Source organism: Ictidomys tridecemlineatus, chromosome 1, assembly GCF_052094955.1.
Source record: "Ictidomys tridecemlineatus isolate mIctTri1 chromosome 1, mIctTri1.hap1, whole genome shotgun sequence".
Taxonomy (NCBI): domain Eukaryota; kingdom Metazoa; phylum Chordata; class Mammalia; order Rodentia; family Sciuridae; genus Ictidomys; species Ictidomys tridecemlineatus.
Window position 1 is genome coordinate 244476753 of NC_135477.1, and position 21797 is coordinate 244498549.

At 39.0% G+C, this 21797-nt stretch overlaps 1 protein-coding gene across 12 annotated transcripts in view; it reads right to left on the bottom strand.

The window, feature by feature from the left end:
* Positions 1 to 5355: 5355 nt before the first annotated feature.
* The window catches only part of Cplane1 (ciliogenesis and planar polarity effector complex subunit 1), a 140400-nt gene continuing 123958 nt past the window's right edge, over positions 5356 to 21797 (bottom strand). For all 12 annotated transcript variants that reach the window (XM_078017589.1, XM_078017599.1, XM_021726574.3 and 9 more), the window contains 2 exons: positions 6249 to 6421; positions 5356 to 5831 (listed from right to left, as the gene is read on the bottom strand). In XM_078017589.1, coding sequence (XP_077873715.1) covers positions 5664 to 5831; positions 6249 to 6421 — 341 coding nt within the window. In that variant the 3' untranslated portion in view covers positions 5356 to 5663. The remainder of the gene's footprint in view (positions 5832 to 6248; positions 6422 to 21797) is intronic.

Here is a 21797-nt window from a genome sequence, read left to right on the forward strand (position 1 = left end):
ACCACAAAAACAGCAAAAGCAGCAACTGCCAATGGCAACAGCAACAAATAACCATGAACTAGATCTGGCACTGAAGTAAACAGCAGGTGTCAAACATGCCATCCACATACTAATACCTAAAACAAAATGGTGGGGGCGGAAATTATGTCAATGAAACAGTTCTAAGAAATGATAAAAATAGGGGCTGGGGATGTGGCTCAAGTGATAGCCCATCGCCTGGCATGCGTGCGGCCCAGGTTCGATCCTCAGCACCACATACAAACAAAGATGTTGTGTCTGCCAAAAAACTAAAAATAAATAATATTTTTTTAAAAAAGATGATAAAAATAGTTTATATGATAAAAGAAAATGTAAAAGAATGTATAGAATATTCAAAATATGAACAGAGAAAGCAGAAGAGATGTAACAAACAATGGTTATAAAGACGGAGAAAAATTAAAGAAACAAAGTAAATGTCCATATATAGAGAGAGAAAAGGAGAATTTGGCTATTAAAGGAAGAATAACGGAGAGAGTGAAAAACAAAACCCCAAATAAACAATAAATCCTAGCCCTGCACAGTGGCACTTGCCTGTAATCTCAGCAGCTGGTGGGCTAATGCAGGAGGATTGCAAGTTCAAAGCCAGGCTCCACAAGGTAGGCCCTAAGCAACTTGGCAAAACACTGTCTCAGAATAAAAAATAAATAAAAAGGGCTGGGGATGTGGCTCAGTAATTAAGCACCCCTGGGTTAAATCTCCAGTACCAAAACAACCAAACAACCCCCCTAATTAATCCTAACCCCTCAAAAGACCCCCCAAAAATGTTAAATATAGAAAAAAATGTACACACATTTCATGAACCAATCAGCATAGCAAGAATAACCCCACCACACACACCCACTTATAAAGGCGATGGGGAGAGTCTTAATAAAAAACGAAAGAATTGGGCTGGGGTTGTAGCTCAGTGGTTGAGCACTTGCCTTGAATGAATGACGCACTGGGTTCGATCCTCACCAACACATAAACAAATAAATAAAATGAAGATATTGTGTCTGTCTACAACTGGAAAGATGAAAAAAGAAAAAAGAAAAAAAAATGAAAGAATTGTCTCTGCATTTCTGCTGAGGTGATCAAAACTATTGGACAAGGACAAACGTCCGCTGCCTATGCCAGACTGCCCTCGTTTCTTCTTGGGCAGTTAGAGCAAGGGCTGGGATTGTTCAACCCGTCCTCTCTTTGTGCTGCTCATTGAGCTGCCAGTTGGAGTGGCCTAGAACTGCAGGTGGCTAAAATAGCTGTCAGCTTCTCCTGCCATCAGTACAATAGGACAGAGTGGAAAGTACTCTTGATTGAAGTTTTGTTTGGACAGAACAGATCACTGAGCTCCTGGGGTGGGGCTGCTGCAGAGTTCTAAATGGGAAGTTCCACTGGCTGGACTTTCACTCTCATCAGATCTTTGGGACTTAGTTGGATGGTATCTGTTTTGGAGAAATCAGATCAACACACCCTTAGGGTTGGGCAGATGCTGATCTCTCCAGGGCTTCCCAAAATCTCTACCCATAGGCTGCGGAAGCCGACCCTTGCCTATGGAGGTGGTGTTCCCAGGCTGAGTCCCCAAGTGTAGTTTCCCAACACTCTTTAGCTGGTCATGCGAGCTGCCAGATGCAAAGAGAAGGGAGTTGCATCCCCTCTGTATCTCTGACTTGAATCCCCCTGGGTACCAATCTTCACTGTGCCTGTTTCAATCATGTTCTTCTAGGCACACCCTAGTCCGCCCAGTGGGCACTTGGCAGGACAATAAGGCCATATTTGTTATGGTCTGGGCTCCCAAAGTAGCAAGTTGCAGTGTGGACACCTCAAGATGGTTCCTGCCTCACTTCTCCACCTGCCAGTTGAAAAATGGGGAGCCCTTTTCAAACACCAGTTGGCCCTGTAGCCTCCGCATCAGCTAAGTTCAGGTTGCTCTCCTGATGTGCAGGTTTTTCTGTGCCAAGTTTGTCTGTTGTGTCCTGTTTGTCATCTCTCCCCCTTGTGGCGAACCAGTACTATTGCTGCTGATGCCGCTGGCTTGGCTCCAATGTTCTTTCTTGTTTTGTTTCATGCCCCAGAATTTCTGGGTCTCTTAAGAGTTTCTGACTGTCTGATGTTGAGCTTCAGTGAATTCCCTCTTTTACCCACCTCCCTGAGAAATGGCACCCTGCTGCCTGAGCCATGGAGCAACTGGATATGCAGCCTTTCTCTAATCTGCCATCGTGAATCTCTTACACATGGATTTTTCTTGGGGGGGAGGGGGGCTACTGGGGGTTAAATCCAGAGGTGTTTTACCCCTGAGCTACATCTCCAGCCCTTTTTATTTTTCTATTTTGAGAAAGGTTCTGACTAAGTTGCTTAGGATCTTGCTAAGTTCCTGAGGCTGGTCTGAAATTTGTGATCCTCCTGCTTCAGCCTGCCAGCCACTGGGATTACAAGTGTGCCCCACTACATATGGAATTTCAAAACAATAAAACACAGAAACAGAAGAATGGTGATTACAAGTCAGGTATGGGAAGATGTCAATAGGTCAAAGGGCACAACATGGCAACTCTTTAGGATGCATAAATCCAGAGGCCTAAAGGTACTTGAGGACCACAGTTGGTAGTGCTGCATCCTGCACACACGGTGGAAGATGATGCATGCTAACTTACTAAACCATAGTAATAACTTCACTATGTATATCAAATAATGCTGTACCCATGAAAGTTTATCAGAACACGTTGTACTCCTCAAATAACAGAATTTTAAAAGATTAAGACTAAAGATGAAATAAAGCTACACTTGGCCTCGATGAAATCTGAGAGAATTGCCAGAGATATACACTATAAGAAATGCTGGAGTCAGGCATGGTGACTCATGCTAGTAATGCCAGCGGCTCAGGAGGCTGAGACAGGAGGATCTCAAGTTCAAAGCCAGCATCAGCAAAAGCGAGGTGCTAAGCAACTCAGACCCTGTATAAAACCAAAATAGAGGTGGGGATGTGGCTCAGTGGTTGAGTGCCCCTGAGCTCAATACCTGGTACTCTCCTCCACACCGCCCCACCCAAAAAAATGCTGGGCTGGTTGTGGGGCCGCAGGCCTGTAACCCTAGCTACTCTGGAGGCTTATGAAGATTGCATATTCAAGTACAGCAGCTTGGGCACTTGGTGAGACCCTGTCTCAAAATAAAACTTTAAAATGGGTCTGGGAGCCAAGTATGGTGGCGCACACCTGTAATCCCAGAAACTGAGGAGACTGAGGCAGGAGGATCACAAGTTTTAGGCCACCTTCAGTAATTTAGTGAGGCCTTTAGTAACTGAGACCCTATCTCAAAATTAAAAATAAAAAGGGTTAGGGATGGAGCTCAGTGGTAAATCTCTCCTACCTGGGTTCAATCCCCAATACGGTGGCGGGGGGGGGGGGCGGAGAAACAAATGGGTCAAGGATACAGTTCAGCAGTAGAGTGCTTACTTAGCATGTGTGAGGCCCTGTGTTCAATCCTGCACTGGGCTGGGGTATAGCTCAGTGGTAGAGCACTTGACTAGCATGTGCGAAGCCCTGGGTTCAATGCTCAGTACCAGCAACAGGAAAAAACAACAAAACAAACAAAAAAACACAACTAATATAATCTTCAGATTGAGGGAAATACTAGATAGAAATTTAGATCTATAGAAAGAAACTAAAGAACTGTGAAAAAATTTCCTTAAAAAAAACCTGTTTAATGGAGATAAAAGGAATTACTCTAAGAGTAGCTCAGCTGGAGGGAGTATGAAATATAAAAGAACTGTGAAACTTCAAGTGACTTTTGGCTCTGAATAGCCTGAATACTAAGGATTCCTTCTACTAACTGTAAAGTAGCAGTTGCCAAATTTTGTTCTCCTTACATTAAAGGAGAACCAAAGAACTTTTATGTGGCTCTAACTGTAATTAAAATCGTTAAGCATTATTTTAAAGGACTGCAATAGTTATATCATCTAAAATATACTGTTATATCATGTGCATGAGCGTATATGAATATGTGATAACAAATATTATGCACCAATGAAAAATGTGGAAAAAATTGTAAAATGACTAATAATTCATTCAATATCACATTTTTATAAAAAACATTATTTAGTTGTAGATGGACACAATACCTTTATTTATTTATATGTGGTGCTGAGGATCAATCCCAGGGCCTCACACATGCTACGCAAGTGCTCTACCACTGAGTTACAGCCCCAGCTCCTTTATAAAAACCATTTTCAAAAAAAATTGGAAGAATGTAATTAATTTACAGGTTCTGCAAATCTCTTTAATGTTAACGGCTAAATTCCCTGCTTCTTCATTCATCCTGCAGCAATATGTTCTTTTGGTTGAAGTATATGACGAAAATTTGGCTTCACAGCGTTGGGAAAGGAGGAATAACTAGCATTGGGATTCTTTTTTTAAATATTTATTTTTTAGTTATAGTTGGACACAATACCTTTATTTCACTTATTTATTTTTATGTGGTGCTGAGGATCAAACCCAGGGCCTCGTGCTTGTAAGGCGAGCGCTCTACCGCTGAGCCACAACCCCAACCCAGGATTCTTTGATACTACATCAACAATCAACAAGTGGCTAAAGGGTCCTAGTTTTTAGTTAAAACCGAGTATAGTTCTGGAAACTAGTGGGCCTCTGCACCTTGGTTTTTACAAGGTTAAGATAAGGCTTTGAGAACAGGATTCACATTTTCTTTCCACCTAAAGCATCCATTCCTATTTCCTTCCTCCAAGAATGTAGGTTATCGGGCAGAAGACAGGTCTCTAGTACTACAAGAAACCTGGCTTATTTACAAGTTCAAGATCCATGTGAAGTGGCCAAACATTATACAAGTAATTTAAGGATATGTTTTAATTTGGGTTTTGTTTTTGTTTACTGATACTAGAGGTTGAACTTAGGAGCACTTTATCACAGAGCTAATATCCCAGCCCTTTTTAACTTTTTAAAAATATTTTTTTTTAGTTGTTGACAGACCTTTCTTTTACTTATTTACATATGGTGTTGAGAATCAAGCCCAGAGCCTCGCACATGCCAGGAAGTGTGCTACCGCTGAGCCCCAGCCCCAGCCCCAGCCCCTTTATTTTTAATTTTGAGACACAGTCTTACTAAGGCACAGGCTGCCCTTGAAATTGTTATCCTCCTGACTCAGCCTCTTGAGGAGCTGGAGTTATAGGCATGTGCCACAATGTCTGGCAAGGATAAGTTCTAAAATAGTGATCATTACTGAGTTTTTCAGGCAAGACTAGTGATTTTCTTCTCAATGAAAGAATTTTTCCTATTAAGTTCACCACAGAAAGTTATTTCTCAGAACACAGAATGTAGTAAAGGAAGAGGCATGATATATTTTTACTGAAAGTAGTTTATTATGCAAACATGGCTTGAAAGGGTTCTTATGTGTTTTTAAATGATGCCTAAACATAAGCCAAATGCAAAGACTTAGCACATCTATTATAAAAAGCCCTTATGAAGACAAAATTATTGAGAAATGTTTATTTTCCCTCTTGAAATGACTAATCCAGGAGATAATATGGCTGTAGGTGGTAAATTCAGTTTGCTTCCTTCATTGTTCCTCTCCTAAACCCCCAAATCTTTCAGAAGCACTTTAATGAGTTGCTTGCTGGTGCTTGGAAACAGAATGATGTCCAGACTTTACAGGCCCATGGCCCAGCGGACGGACAGGTTCTTTTCCTCCACACTGGCCACCATATCTTCAATGGCATTCCAGTCAAGATTGCTGAGGATGCTGCCAGTGCTCTCAGACATGCTGTGCATGCCAGCCACCCCAAAATGAGGCTCAGGCTCTTCCTGTGACAAGTCCTGTAGAATTGAGAGGGAAGACAGTTGTGATAGCAGAGTTGTCCCATCCATCAAAGAGCTGAAGGGAGTCAAGGCTGTAGTTGCCCAGCACACCCAGACTGACAGTGAGCTGGACGTCATCTGACACTTACCCTGGCACAAGATCTGAACAGTGAGCAGAATGGATTTTAATGCCTATGGTACAGTTATTTGTTCTCATGTTTGCTGTTTTGTAATGAAAAATAAAATATAAACACTAGGAGAATTCTGAAAGAGAAATGCTGGAATACTAACCCACAAGGGTGGATGCCTTGAACGATTATCTCAAACTGACTTAAACAATCACTCAGTATCTCTACATCTCACAAAAAACAAATAGTAATAACAGTAACAAACACAGCGACTATCAGACAAACCCAACACTAGAATGGTGCTCACCTGCAAAAGGGAACCAGGAGTCTCATGAAGAATTCGGTGGATTTCAGGAGGTAACGTCCAGGGACTCGTCATGGTCTCCTCTCTCTCGTATTCTATACGCACCTGCGTTGTCTGAGGTGCAAGCCCAGCACTTCTATGTTTTTTTGTATGCTGCAGACATGGAGCATGAGAGCCTTTGGAGGGAGAAGGACAAAACATATGTTGGAACTGATTCATCAATTCGATTGTTATTTTATTGTGATTTTACTGTCAAAGCCAAGACAGATAGACTTTACCTAACATTTGAATCACATGATCTGGAGTGGGTTCACTGTATAGTTCCAACGATTCCTGTCCTGTCAGTGTGTGTGATGGGCCACCTCTTTTGATTTGAAGTGTAATGGTAATCTTTACGACAAGAGCTTCTAGGGAGGAGATCACAGGTAGAACTGGGAAGAACTCAGAATTCAGAACCCAGAGCCAGGCTTTGCTCGCCTCTGTGGACCCTGGGAGCAGCTTCCTACCTGCATGTGCTCTAGCAGTCTGGGCATAGTCTGCGTTTGGGCACAAGCCCTAGGGTGAGCATGGTGGCAACACATTATTCTCTTCCTCATTACCACAGATATCAATATTTGTGGAAACTTTCATCTCAGTGCCTGGGAGCAGCTTAGCAAACCCCTTGGACATCAGGCTCTAGAGGAGCTTGTCTTGACAGCACATTCTACCCCTCATCAAGGTGGCCTCCCGAAGAAACACCCAAGACGTGGAAATAAACCCAAGCCGCCCAGAGGCAGCCATGTGGCTCCCTGAAGGGAGGAAAACGAGGTAAGAGAATGATGAATTTTGGGCCCACATGGCCTTTTATGGTTTTCTATGTGCTTGAAGCCAATATACCTCCAAGAAGTAAGCCCAGAAACAATGACAGCACACAATCTGTCATTTAGTGTGGGCAAAGCACTCTACGAACATTTAGTCCCTTACCAGAGAGCCACGGGCTTGGTCTTCGGTTCCTCTTAACATCTACACTCTGCCCAGCTGATCTCCTCTAAGTTCCCTGGCTTTAAATATCACCTACATAGGGCTGGGGATGTGGCTCAAGCGGTAGCGCCCTCGCCTGGCATGCGTGCGGCCCAGGTTCGATCCTTAGCACCACATACCAACAAAGATGTTGTGTCTGCCGATAACTAAAAAATAAATATTAAAATTCTCTCTCTCTCTAAAAAAAAAAAAATATCACCTACACACTGAAAATTCTCAAACCTAAACCTCCAGCCTCACAGAGTTTAAAACTGCTTTCTTGACATCTTCACTTAGATGGGCAATAAACATCTGAATCTTAATATGTCCAAACAAAAATTAATTTTTACCTCCAAAATTCCATCCCAGTTAATGCTCAGGTTAAAGACCCATCATCCCTCATCCTTTCTTAAATACCACACCTATTCCATTCAGTACATCTGAATCTAGTCTATGTTCAAAATGTATCCTGAATCTAGTGAATTTCCCCCATTTTCTTTATTTTAACCCTAGTCTATACAACCTTTCGTTCCTTGTTTACTTCTGATTTTCTTCTCCTGCAGGTTCTAAAACAGAAAATGTTACCTACAAGCTTAATTTCCTCCAGTGGAGCCTCATGAATCTAAAACTCCTTGTTTTAGCCTGAAGTATTTCACCTCTCCCCCCAACCATACCTCTGGCCATTTTTCCACACAGATCTTCTCTGTCATGCCAACTTTGTTTCTGTTTGGTGGCACTGAACTTGCTGTTCTCTTTGTAATTGTTTTGCTTTATCTTTACAAGATTTATCTCCTTATCATCATGCAAGATCTGTAGTTCAACATCACTATCTCAAAGAGATCTTTACCAACTCCAGATAATATCAGCCCCACCTAAACAGCCACACTCTCCCTTCTGTGTCAAGGTGCACTTCATGACTAAAATGACATCATGTGGTAGGAGCTCACTGGATGGTTGCTGAGGTAATGTTCTTCATGACAATCCTTGGGGAAAGTGTTATTATCTGCATATCACTTGCCTACGATGTGGAAGATGACCTACCCCAGACCTGAGTTAATGCATTAACTTTCTATTCCTTAGTGTGCAGTAGTACACTACTGAGAGAGGCCTTTAGTGATAATTTTCATATCTGTGAGAAATGAATGGTCTACTTATTTTGGTCCCTAAGGCAGCAACTTTCCAAAAGTCTCTTCCTGGGGTGGCGAAGGAAGGGAGTAGGTAGGTGGCAATTCAAAAAGACCTAGCGGTTTTCTTTGAACTAGTCCCCTGAGTCTGAAAGAGAAACTAAGTTAAATCATGTGGCAGCACCTGTGATTGCCACTTTAACTTCCAGTGTGAGAGCTTGTGATCTAGTTGAAAACAGTTTGGCTTTTTTTTTTTTTTTTTTTTTGCTAAAGTCTATTTCGGGATGCCACTGAAAGTTCCAAGTTAAGTATTTCAATAAATATCACTAAGGAATAAATATTGAAAAACTCAATGAAAGAAAAAAATCTAGGAGCAGACAATGGGAATGCATATGTGAACAAACACTGCAGTTTAAAAAAAAGAGAGACAGACTGAGAAACCAACAAGTGGAGGTAGGGTGCCGAGGCTGCTCCTTCAGGTACAGGATATGGCCAGATCAGTGAAGGCCATGAACACCCACCCCACCCCGTGTCCGCTACAACTGATTTGGTATCTAGACCTCTACTCTTGTTTTGTTAAATAATTATTGCCATCTAGAAAGAATAACAAAAGTTAAACCACTGCCGAGTCTGCTGAAATTAAGATTAACATTTTAAAATTAAGGCTAATATCCCTACATTTAGGATAAACTTTTACCTGCGGAGTCTCTATAGACCTTGAGAGACTAACACTGGCTTTCTCTCACCTTGCATTACCCATGGATGGCTCTGTAATTTCCTTCTCTTCAGATCATAATGAGTTTCTCTAGGATTTATTCGGGATATCAAATCTTGAGATGAAAATACAATATGAGAAAAATTCTGTGAAACTGAGGATGTGAACTTTCAAAGGGAGGGCATTCCTGCCCCCAGCGTGAATAGTAAAAGCTTTATTTATTTTTACAACAAATTGTATTGTGTATATTTAAAGTATGTAACACATGAATATACACAAACGTCTATATGGAGGTCTATACATATATGTGTGTGTACATATACACACATATGTGTGTGTATATGTGTGTGTATGTAAGATGGTTACTGTGGTGGAACAATTTAACATATCCATCTTGTCACATACTCACCAGTTCTTCCCCCTGACCCCTATGGCAAGAATGACTACAATCTATTCATTTAGCAAAAATCGTGAATGAAATGTACTACTATTAACTACAGTCCTCATTTTGTATACTGGGTCTTTGGACTTGTTCACCCTAGATACCTGGAATTTTGTACCCTCTGACTTACACTGTCGCATTTCCTACCCCTCCTCAGAAACGACTATGTCTATGTATGTTTGACACCTTCCCTTTTCTTTTAGAGTCCACATGTGAGAACATGCAATGATTTTCTTTCTGTGTCTGGCCTATTTCACTTAGCATGTCCTCCAGGTCCATCCATGTGGAAAATGGCAGGATCTCTTCTTCTTTTAAGGCTGATAATATTCCATCATGTGTATATATAGTAATCCCTCCTTATCTGCAGTTTTTTGTTCTATAGTTTCAGCTACCCTCAGTCAACTATGGTCTTAAAATATTAAATGAAAAATTCTAGTACACAAGTTTTAAACTGTGTACTCTTCTTCATAGCACGATGAAATCTTGTGTAATCTTGTTCCATCCTGCTTGGGACATGAATCATCCCTTTGTCCACTGTATCCATGCTGTATACGCTAACCACCCAACAGTTACTCAGCAATCTTCTTGTCAGATTGCCTGTCATAGTATTGTAGTGCTTGTGTTCAAGAAGCTCTTCATTTTACTTAATAATGATCCTAAAGTGCAACAATGATGATGGTGGCAATTTGGATTATTAAAATAGTCAAGTGCTTCCTTTAAGTGAAAGGTCAAGTTGACATAAAAAGGGAATTTTAAAAACCCCATATGATGATGTTGCTAATACATAGAGTAAGAATGAATCTTCTATGAAATTGTGAGAAAGGAAAAAGAAAAATTTGCTGGTTTAGCTGTCACACCACAAACTGCAAAGTGTATAGTCACAGTAAATGAGAAGCACTTGATTAAGATGGAAAAGGCATTAAGCTTTATCATATGTATGTATGTATATGAAAAAAAGAGTATGTATAAGATTTGGTTCTATCTACAACTTCATGCATTCATTGAGGGTCTTGAACTTTATCTACCTTAGATAAGAGTAGATGCATTCATTTCTTGATGAACACCTAGGTTGTTTCCGGATCTTGGCTATTATGCATAATGCTGCAATGAATGTTGGGAGTGTAAAATCTTTACGGGGTACAGATTTAATACTTGGTCATTGGGCAGCTCTATTTTCAATTTCTTTAGAAAATTCTATATTGATTCCATAATGATTGCACCAACCTACATTTCTACCTACAGCATATAAGGGCTCCAAAGACTTGGAGTAAATAATACTTATTCTAAAAACTCCTAGCTTTGATCCAGTTTGAAGTCCCCTGATATGTTTGCCATTGAGAGAATGATAGAAAAAGGAAGACCTTGTCTACTCTAAACATCACTGGGTTCAAAATTACCCTAAGACAAAGCAGAAACACCCTCAAAAAGGACTATGTACCAAATAAATATAGCACCTCTGTTTTTTTTTAAAAAAAAAACTATTAAAAGTATCAGTTTCACATGCTTATAAATATTTTAAAATATTCATATGTATATTCTTTTGTTATACTATGATTGAAGCCAGGAGTGCTCATCTGAGCTACATCTCCAACATTTTTAATTTTTATTTCTTAATTTTGTGACAGGGTCTTGCTAAGTTGCCCCGATTGGCCTCAAATTTGGGATCCTCCTGCCTCAATCTCCCAAACTGCTGGAATTACAGATGTGTACCACTGCACCCGGCTCATAGTGATTTGATTTGCATTTCCTCGATGATTGAGCACCTTTTCATGTTCCTGTTGGCCATTTTTATATCATCTTTGGAGAAATGTATAATCAAGTCCTTTGCCCATTTCTTCAGATTATGTTTTCAGGGCCTGAAGATATAGCTTAGTGGTAGAGCATTTGCCTAGCATGCAAGAGAAGCTGGGTTCAATCTCAAGTACTGTTTAAAAACAAAATCTGATTATATGTTTCCTTACTATTGAATTGTGTGAGTTCTTTATAAATCTTGGATATTAATTCCCTGATATATGGTTTGTTTGCAAATATTTTCCCCCAAAACTGTAGGTTGCCTTTTCACTTTGTTGACGGTTTCTTTGCTGTGTGGAGGTTTTTTGGTGTAATATTCAAGGCCAATGTCAACTTTTCCATTTTCTTCTATGAATTTATGATTTTAGGTTTTTTACTTAAGTCTTTGATCCACTTTGAGTCGATTTTTATGGATGGTGTAAGAGAAGGGTGTGCTATAGTTTGGATCTTGAATGTCCCCCAGGACTGGTGCTGAAGGAAGTCCTCACCTCATGATACAAGAGGGAGGTGTCAGAACCTTAGGAAGTGCAGCCTAGTGGGAGGAAGTTAATTTGAGGGCATCTCTGCAAGGTGGCACTGTGACCCTGGTCCCGTCCTGAGGTACGCAGTTTCCTCTGCCATAAGCTCCCACTGTGACAGAGTACACTCCCCACACAGAGGCAGTGGGACCAAGCAAAGGTGGATGGAGACTTCTGAATCCATGAGCCAAAAACAGCCCTTTTTTCTTTATGCATATTTTGTCACAATGACAAAAAGCTAACATGGAATATTGGTACTGAAAAGTAGGGCCACCACTGGACTATAACTGATGATGTGGTTCAGAATTGGTTCATGGGAAGAGTCTGGAAAAGTTTGGAGGAGGAGGTCAGAGAATGCCTAGAATGCTGTAAGCAGAGCTTAATGGGTGGTTCTGGTGGGTCTAGAATGCTGAGAGGAAAGTGGACAGTCAAGTTTAGACTCACAAGGTTTCAGATGGGTATGAGGACTCTTGGAAACTGGACTGGGTGCCACCAATGTTACATCATAAAGAATTTCAATTTCTTTTGTCCCCACCCTAAGATCTGATGTGAGGCTGAACTTAAGGAGGCTGATGGCTGAGAAATTTTCAAGGTAGCAAATCCTTTAGGCAGCAGCTTGGGTTTTGATGGCTACTTTTAGCCAGATTGATAGTGAGAACTGGAAGCAAACAACAAAGAGATGAAAAACTTGCAGCTTGGTGAGAAAAGCAACATGTTTACAGTTGCACCCAAGGAGGGCATGGAGATTAGCACACCTAAAAAGAACCAAGAGCATTTCGCACCAAGATAACAGGAAAATGCTTTGTGGGCTCCTCAGGAATTGGCAGGACCTCTCCCATCAGACCCCACACATCACAATGCATATCATAATATCACAGGCTCAATAGTGTAAAAGAAAACTCACTTCAAAGCCAGTGCAGTGCCTCGTGCCAGAATGCCCAGTTAACTGGGAGGTTGAGGCAGGAGGATTGCAAGTTTGAGGTCAACTTGACAACTTAGTGAGATCTTGTCTCAAAATTGAGGACAGACAGCATGTGGCAGGTTGAGTCCCTGCAAGTAGCCTCTGACAGACTGATGAATAATGAAGCTGTTACTGTGAAGCCAGAGCTGCAATGGGACCCCAGGAATTTGTGTTGTCAGAAACATAAAATGCCTTGCAAGGGAAGATGCAGGCACAAGTCCGACACAGTGGGCTGCAACCAGCGATACGCATCTGCAACTTACTTCATGCCATTGTGTGCCCTGTATGCCAGACATGGAGCTTTAAGATTTAATGTTTGCCCTGATGGGTTTGTTTTGTTTTGCTCTGAGTCTTCCTTATTATTTTACTATTCTCTCATCAAGAATGGAAATGTTCCTGTAGTATGCTGTTTTTAAGTCCTTTGAATATAGACCAAGGAGAGGGATAGCTGGGTCGAATGGTGGTTCCATTCCCTATTTTCCAAGGAATCTCCATACTGCTTTCCATATTGGTTGCACCAATTTGCAGTCCCACCAGCAATGTATGAGTGTGCCTTTTTCCCTACATCCTCGCCAACACTTACTGTTGTTTGTCTTCATAATAGCTGCCATTTTGACTGGAGTGATTTTGATTTGTATGTCTCTAATTGCTAGTGATGATGAACAAAATTTTTTCATGTGTTTGTTGATTGATTTTATATCATCTTCTGAGAAGTGTCTGTTCAAGTCCTTGGCCCATTTGTTGATTGGGTTATTTGGTTTTTTGGTGCTTAGCTTTTTTGAGTTCTTTATATAACCTAGTGATTAGTGCTCTATCTGATGTGTGAAGGGTAAAAATCTGCTCCCAGGATGTAGGCTCTGTATTCACCTCACAGATTGTGAGAAGAAACTTTTGCTGAGAAGAAACTTTTTAGTTTGATTTCATCCCATTTATTGATTCTTGATTTTAATTCTTGTGCCAAAGGAGTCTTATTAAGGAAGTTGGGGTATAATCCCACATGATGAAGATTAGGGCCTACTTTTTCTTCTATTAGATGTTGGGTCTCTGATTGTATTCTTAAGTCCTTGATCCATTTTGAGTTTTTTTTTTTTTTTAAAGAGAGAGTGATAGAGGGAGAGAAAGAGAGAATATTTTTTTAATATTTATTAATTAGTACTTGGCAGACACAACATCTTTGTTGGTATGTGGTGCTGAGGATTGAACCCGGGCCGCACGCACTCCAGACGAGCGCACTACCGCTTGAGCCACATCCCCAGCCCTTGAGTTTTGTGCAGGGTGAGAGATAGGGGTTTAATTTCATTCTGTTGCATATGGATTTCCAGTTTTCCCAGCACCATTTGTTGAAGATGCTATTTTTTCTCCAGTGCATGTTTTTGGCACCCTGTCTAATATAATTGTAGTTTTGTGGGTTAGTCTCTGTGTCTTCTATTCTGTACCATTGGTCTACCAGCCTGTTTTGGTGCCAATACCATGCTGTTTTTGTTACTATCGCTCTGTAGTATAGTTTAAGATCTGGTATAGCGATGCCACCTGCTTCACTCTTCCTGCTAAGAATTGCTTTAGCTATTCTGGGTCTCTTATTTTTCCAGATGAATTTCATGATTCCTTTTTCTACTCACATGAGGAATGTCACTGGAATTTTGATCAGAATTGCATTAAATCTGTATAGTGCTTTTGGAAATATGGTCATTTTGACAATATTAATTCTGCCTATCCAAGAGCAAGGTAGATCTTTCCATCTTCTAAGGTCTTCTTTGACTTCTTTCTTTAGAGTTCTGTAATTTTCATCATATAGATCTTTCACCTCTTTCATTAAGTTGATTCCCAAGTTTTGTGTGTGTTTTTTTTTTTTTTTGAGGCTATTGAAAATGGGGTAGTTTTCCTCATTTCCTTTTCTGAGGATTTGTCACTGATATATAGAAATGCTTTTGATTTATGGGTGTTGGCTTTAAATCCTGGTACTTTGCTGAATTCATTTATTAATTCTAGAAGTTTTTTGGTGGAATTTTTAGGGTCTTCTAGGCATACTACAGGGACACAGCCTCATTAATGTTTATAGCAGCACAATTCACAATAGCTAAATTGTGGAACCAACCTAGATGCCCTTCGATAGATGAATGGATTTTTTTTTTAAAAAAACTGGCATATATACACAATGGAATATTGCTCCGCAATAAAAGAGAATAAAATCATGGCATTTACAGGCAAATGGATGGAGTTGGAGAAGATAATGCTAAGTGAAGTTAGCCAATCCCAAAAAGCCAAATGCTGAATATTTTCTTTGATATAAGGAGGACGATTCATAGTGGGATAGGAAGAGGGATCGTGGGACAAATAGACGAACTCCAGATAGGGCAGAGGGGTGGGAGGGGAAAGGAGGGGACATGGGGTAATTAATGATGGTGGAATGTGATGATCATTATTATCCAAAGTACATGTATGAAAACATGAATTGGTGTGAATATACCATGTATACAACCAGAGATATGAAAAATTGTGCTCTATATATGTAATAAGAATTGTAATGCATTTTGCTGTTATATATAAATAAAAAAAGAAAAAAAATGAACAAAAAAAGAAAGGAAATGTTTACCCCATGCCATTGTATTTTGGAAATATATAACTTGCTTTTTATTTTTTTAAACTTTTTCCATATTTTTATTGGTGCAATACAATTAAAAATAATGGTGAGTTTTGTTATTATATGTTCATACCTGCACATGATATAACATTATAATTTGGCTAACATCATTCCCCAGAATTTCCCCTTTCTTATACTGATCTACCTTTGATTTTTCATGAGATCCCACTATCATCTTTTTTACTTTTTCCTCTTTCATTTCACATATGAAAGAAAACATGACTCTTGACTTTCTGAGTTTGACTTTTTATTGAACATAATGTCTTCAAAGTTTCATCAATCCTCCTGCAAATGACACAATTTCATCCTTCCTTATGGCTAAATAAAACTCCATTGTGTATATATACTACATTTACTTTTTTTTTCTTTTTTCCTTCTTCTGCTTTTTATTTTTATGGGATTTCTCAGCTTAGTTTGCCTTAAAATCTCACGAAACTTTGGACTTGGACTTTAACTTAGGTTTTTTTTTTTTTTTTTTTTTAGAAAGGGTCCTGCTGTGTTAGCCAGGCTTGTCTCAAACTCCTGAGCTCAAAAATCCCCCCACCTCAGCCACCCAAGTGCTGGAATCACAGGTACGTACCACCCACCACATGTGGCTTGGACTTAGACTTCTGAAAAATGCTGGAGCTATTCAGAATTTGGGGATTCTAGCAAGATAAAGTGCGTGCATTTTGCATTGTGAGGTGGACATGAGCCTCTGGGGCCAGGGATGGAAGGACACAGTTTGAGTCTTTACTGTCCCAGGAAGGCCCACCTACTGTAGGCTGGCTCCTGACCCTGTGGCCAGTAGGAGGCAGTGGAGTCTTAGGTGATGGGGCCTAAAAGGAGAAAGCAAGGAAGTCCCGTCATTGGAAGCATCATGGAGAAATGGGGACCTGGTCCCTTCTTCTCTTTCACTCCTAGCTTCCATGAGGCATACAGCTTCCCCCCACCCGAGGTGCATCAGCCATGAATGACTGCCTCAGAATAGGCCCAAAGCAACGGGGACAAACAACTGCGAACTGAAATCTCTGAACCGTAAGCCAAAATAAAATTTTCCTTCTTATAAAGTTGAGTATCTCAAATATTTTCACAGTGGTAGAAAGAAAGGACTAACACAGGGTCTGATTTCTTTTGAGTGTGGAAATCTTGTTTTCCAAGTATTATTTCCCGAAGAGACCATCCTTTCCACACTGTATCTCTCTGGTTCCCTTGTTGAAATTTAGTTTGCCATATATGTTTGGATGTATTTATGAATTTTCTCTTCTGTTTCATTGGTCTGTGTGTCTGTTTTTATGTCACTACCATTCTGTTTTGATTACTATAGTTTTCTAATATAATTTTATTTATTTTGTGGTGCTGAGGGTTGAACCCAGGCCTTCATACATGCTCAGCAAGTGTTCTGTACCCAAGCTACACACTCAGCACACAATGTATTCTATTTTTAAATCAGGAATGTGAGGCTTCCCATTTTGGTTTTTGCCCAGAATTGTTTTGGCTACTTTGAGATTTTTTTGTAGTTCCATACAAATTTTACAATTGTATTTTCATTTCTGATAGGGATTTGCATTGAATCTAGATATTGCTTTTGATAGGGACTGTATTGAATCTATATCTTGTGTTAGGTACTATGGACATTTTTACAACATTGTTTAAGCTATAAGCCTGAAATATCTAGACTTTTTTTTTTTGTATCTTTTATAATTTCTTTCATCAGTATTTAAAAGTTTTCAGTGTACAGGTCTTTCATCTCCTTGGTTAGATTCATTCTTTAAGAGTTTTTTTAATGCTATCGAAAGCAAACTTTTATTTTATTTGTGGTCCTGGGGATCCAATCTAGGACCTCATTCATGCATGGCAGGCACTACCACTGAGCTATATCCTCAGCCCCTGAAACTGTTTCCTTGATTCATTTTTTGGCTAGTCATTGTTTGTATATAGGGATGCAATGAATTTCTGTATGCTGATTTTATATCCTAAAACTACTCAGTTCATTTGTTAGACCCAAGTTTTTATTTAGTGGAGTCTTAGAGGTTTTCTACATATGGAATTATGTATACTTCTTCCTTTCTGATTTGGATGCCTTATTACTAGCAAGAGTTGTCTTAAATAGAAGAGTTGAAAGCATGTTCTTACTTTTACCAGATTTTAGAGGAAAAGCTTTCAGTTTCTCCACAAATCAATCATGCTAATCTAACTGTGAGGGATTTTTATAATAGCCTTCATTAAATTGAGGATGTTTTCTTGTATTCCTAGAATGTAAACAAGTTTTTATCAAAAAAAGATGTTGAATTTTTCAAATGTTTTTCCTGTGTCAGCTGATATGATCACATCTTTCAATCTGTTAATATGATATATCACACTACTTGATCTGTGTATGCTAAAATAGCCTTGCATGCAGGGATAAATCCATCTTGATAGAGATGTATAATTTTTTTGGTGTATTGTTGAATTTTATTTGCTAATATTTTATTGACAAATGTTGCATGAATGTTTATGAGTGATATTGGCCTGTAGTTCCCTTGTACTTCCTTTGTCTGGCTTAGGCATCAAGGTGATGCTGGCTTCACAAATGTGTCAGGAAGTATTTTCTCTAGATCTATTCTTGGAAGAGTTTATTATGTATTAATATTAATTCTTCTTTGAAAGTTTGACAGAATTCAACTGTAATGCCATCTAGTTCTAGATTTTTCTGTGTTAGAAGGTTTCAAATTACTACTTCTATCTTTTGGCTTGTTATTGGTTATTTCAGGCTTCCTATTTATTTCTTCCTGACTCAATTTTTTTTTTTTTTGTACCAAGGATTGAACTCAACGAGCACTTGACAGCTAAGCCACATCCCCAGCCCTATTTTGTATTTTATTTAGAGACAGGGTCTCACTGAGTTGTTTAGCATCTGGCTTTTACTGAGGCTTACTTTGAAACTTTGATCCTCCTGTATCAGACTCCAGATCTGCTGGGATTACAGGTGTGCGCACCACTGTGCCTGGCCCTGACTCAACTTTGATAGGTTGCATTTTTCTAGAAATTTATCCACTTTCCTCTGTTATCAAATTTATTGCTGTAAAATTGTTCACAAGTCTTTCATGATCCTTTTTATTTGAGGTGTCATGTTTCCAGTTTTGTTCCTTACCTTACATTTTTGAGTCTTTTCTTAGTCCAGCTAAAAGTCTATCAACTCTATTTTTTCAAAAACCAGCTTGGTTTTATTAGTTTCCCATGTTGTTTTTTTATTCTCTATTTCTATTCTGATATTTATTATTTCCTTCATTCTGCTAAACGTGAGTTTGTTTCTCTTTATCTCACTCCTTGAGGTATAATGTTAGGTTAATTAATTGGGATCTTTCATATTTTTTAATGTAGGCATTTATTGCAATAAAATTTTCCATTAGAACTGCTTTTGCTGCATCCTATAGATTTTAGTATGTTGTGTTTCCAATTTCTTTTGAAGATACTATTAATTTTTCTTTTATTTTCTTCTTTGATCCATAGTTATTCAGGAGCATTTTAATTTCTACATATTTGTGAATTTTCCAAAATTCTTCCTATTTTTGATATTTAGTTTCATTCTAGTGTGGTAAAGACAAATCCTCTGAGAAGGAAATGAGGAAAACTACCCCATTCATAATAACCGCAAAAAAAAAAAAAATACTTGGGAATCAATTTAACGAAAGAGGTGAAAGATCTATATGATGAAAACTACAGAACCCTAAAGAGAGAAATCAAAGAAGACCTTAGAAGATGGAAAGATCTACCTTGCTCTTGGATAGGCAAAATTAATATTATCAAAATTACCATACCTCCAAAAGCACTATATAAATTTAATGCAATTCCAATCAAAATTCCAATGATATTCCTCATAGAAATAAAAAAAAAGCAATCATGAAATTCATCTGGAAAAATAAGAGACCCAGAATAGCTAAAGCAATCCTTAGCAGGAAGAGTGAAGCAGGAGGCATCGCTATACCAGATCTTAAACTATACTACAGAGCGATGGTAACAAAAACAGCATGGTACTGGCACCAAAACAGACTGGTAGACCAATGGTACAGAATAGAGGACACAGAGACTAACCCACAAAACTACAATTATCTTATATTAGACAAAGGTGCCAAAAACATGAACTGGAGAAAAGATAGCCTCTTCAACAAATGGTGCTGGGAAAACTGAAAATCCATATGTAACAAAATGAAATTAAACCCCTATCTCTCACCATGCACAAAACTTAACTCAAAATGGATCAAGGACCTAGGAATCTGCATCTAATAGAAGAAAAAGTAGGCCCTAATCTTCATCATGTAGGATTATGCCCCAACTTCCTTAATAAGACTCCTATAGCGCAAGAATTAAAATCAAGAATCAATAAGTGGGATGAAATCAAACTAAAAAGTTTTCTCTCAGCAAAAGAAACAATCTGTGAGATGAATACAGAGCCTACATCTTGGGAGCAAATTTTTACCCCTCACACATCACATAGAGCACTAATCACTAGGGTATATAAAGAACTCAAAAAGCTAAGCACCAAAAATAAACCCAATAACCCAATCAACAAATGGGCCAAGGACCTGAACCGATACTTCTCAGAAGATGATATACAATCAATCAACAAATATATGAAAAACTGCTCATCATCTCTAGCAACCAGAGAAATGCAAATCAAAACTACTCAAAGATATCATCTCACTCCAGTCGGAATGGCAGCTATTATGAAGACAAACAACTACTGTTGGTGAGGATGTGGGGTGGGACTGCAAATTGGTGCAGCCAATATGGAAAGCAGTATGGAGATTCCTTGGAAATCTGGGAATGGAACCACCACCATTTGACCCAGCTATCTCTCTCCTTGGTGTATACCCAAAGGACTTAAAAACAGCATACTACAGGGACACAGCCACATCAAGATTTATTGCAGCACAATTCACAATAGCTAAACCTTGGAGCCAACCTAGATGCCCTTCAGTGGATGAATGGGTAAAAATAATGTGGCATATATACACAATGGAATTTTACTCAGCACTAAAAGAGAATAAAATCATGGCATTTTCAGGTAAATGGATGGCGTTGGAGAAGATAATACTAAGTGAAGTTAGCCAATCCCCAAAAAACAAATGCCAAATGTTTTCTCCATATGAGGAGGCTGACTCATAGTGGGGTAGGGAGGGGGAGCATGAGAGGATTAGATGAATTCTAGTTAGCGAAGAGGGGTGAGAGGGAAAGGAAGAGGGTAGGGGATTATCAAGGATGGTGGAATGTGATGGACATCATTATCCAAAGTACATGTATGAAGACATGAATTGTGTGTCAAACTACTTTACATACAAACAGAGATATGAAAAATCATGGTATACATGTGTAATAAGAACTGTAATGCAAAAAAAGTACATGTATAAAAATATAAATTGGCGTGAACATACTTTATATACAAAGATATGAAAAATTTTACTCTATATGTGTAATAAGAATTGTAATGCATTCCACTGTTGTGTATTTAAAAAACAAAACAAAACATGCTATGAGTTGAGGATGTCTCAATGGAAGAGCAATTGTTCAACACGTACAAAGCCCTGGGTTCAAATCCCAGCACTTCCCCCACTAAAAACCAAAACAAAACAAAAATGAAACTCTTGATTTTAATTTGTCAAGACTTGTTTTGTGGCCTACAATATAGTCCATGTATCTTGGAGAATGTTCCAGGTACACTACAGAAGAATGTGTATTCTGCTGTTGTTGAATGGAAGGTTCTGTATGTATTTGGTCCATTTTACCTAAAGTCCTATCAATTTCTGCTGATATGCATTAGTATTGGCTTAATGTATCTGGGTTCTCCAATGTTATATGCATATATATTTATAACTGTTATGTCTTCTTGATGAGTCCTTTATCGTTAAGTAATGACCTTCGTTTTTTGTGATAGTTTCTGACTTAAAGAGAAATGTAATTTGATCTACATATAGTTACCCTTTCTCTTTTTTGTTACCATTTGCATAGAGTGTCTTCTTCTGTTCCTTCACTTTTGGTCTATATGTGTCAGTAAAAGCTTTCCAAGGTGAAGAAACCCAATAGCGGAAATCAGGCCAGCAAATACACTCTTTCTCTAATGGAGAGTGGGAAACGACACTCACTTTCTTTGAACAAATTGCCAAACAATACCTGAAAAATCTAAAACCGAATGATAAACCTAAACCCATTACTTCTTCCACTCCTAAAAATAAAACCTTACTCCCTAGTGGCACATATCTGTAATCACAGCTATTTAGATGGCTGAGCAGGAGTATTGCAAATTCAAGGCCAGCAAGACAACTTAGTGAGATCCTATCAGGATCTGGGAATGTAGCATAGTCGGACACTTGCCTCAGACACACAAGGTACTGAGTTCAGTCTC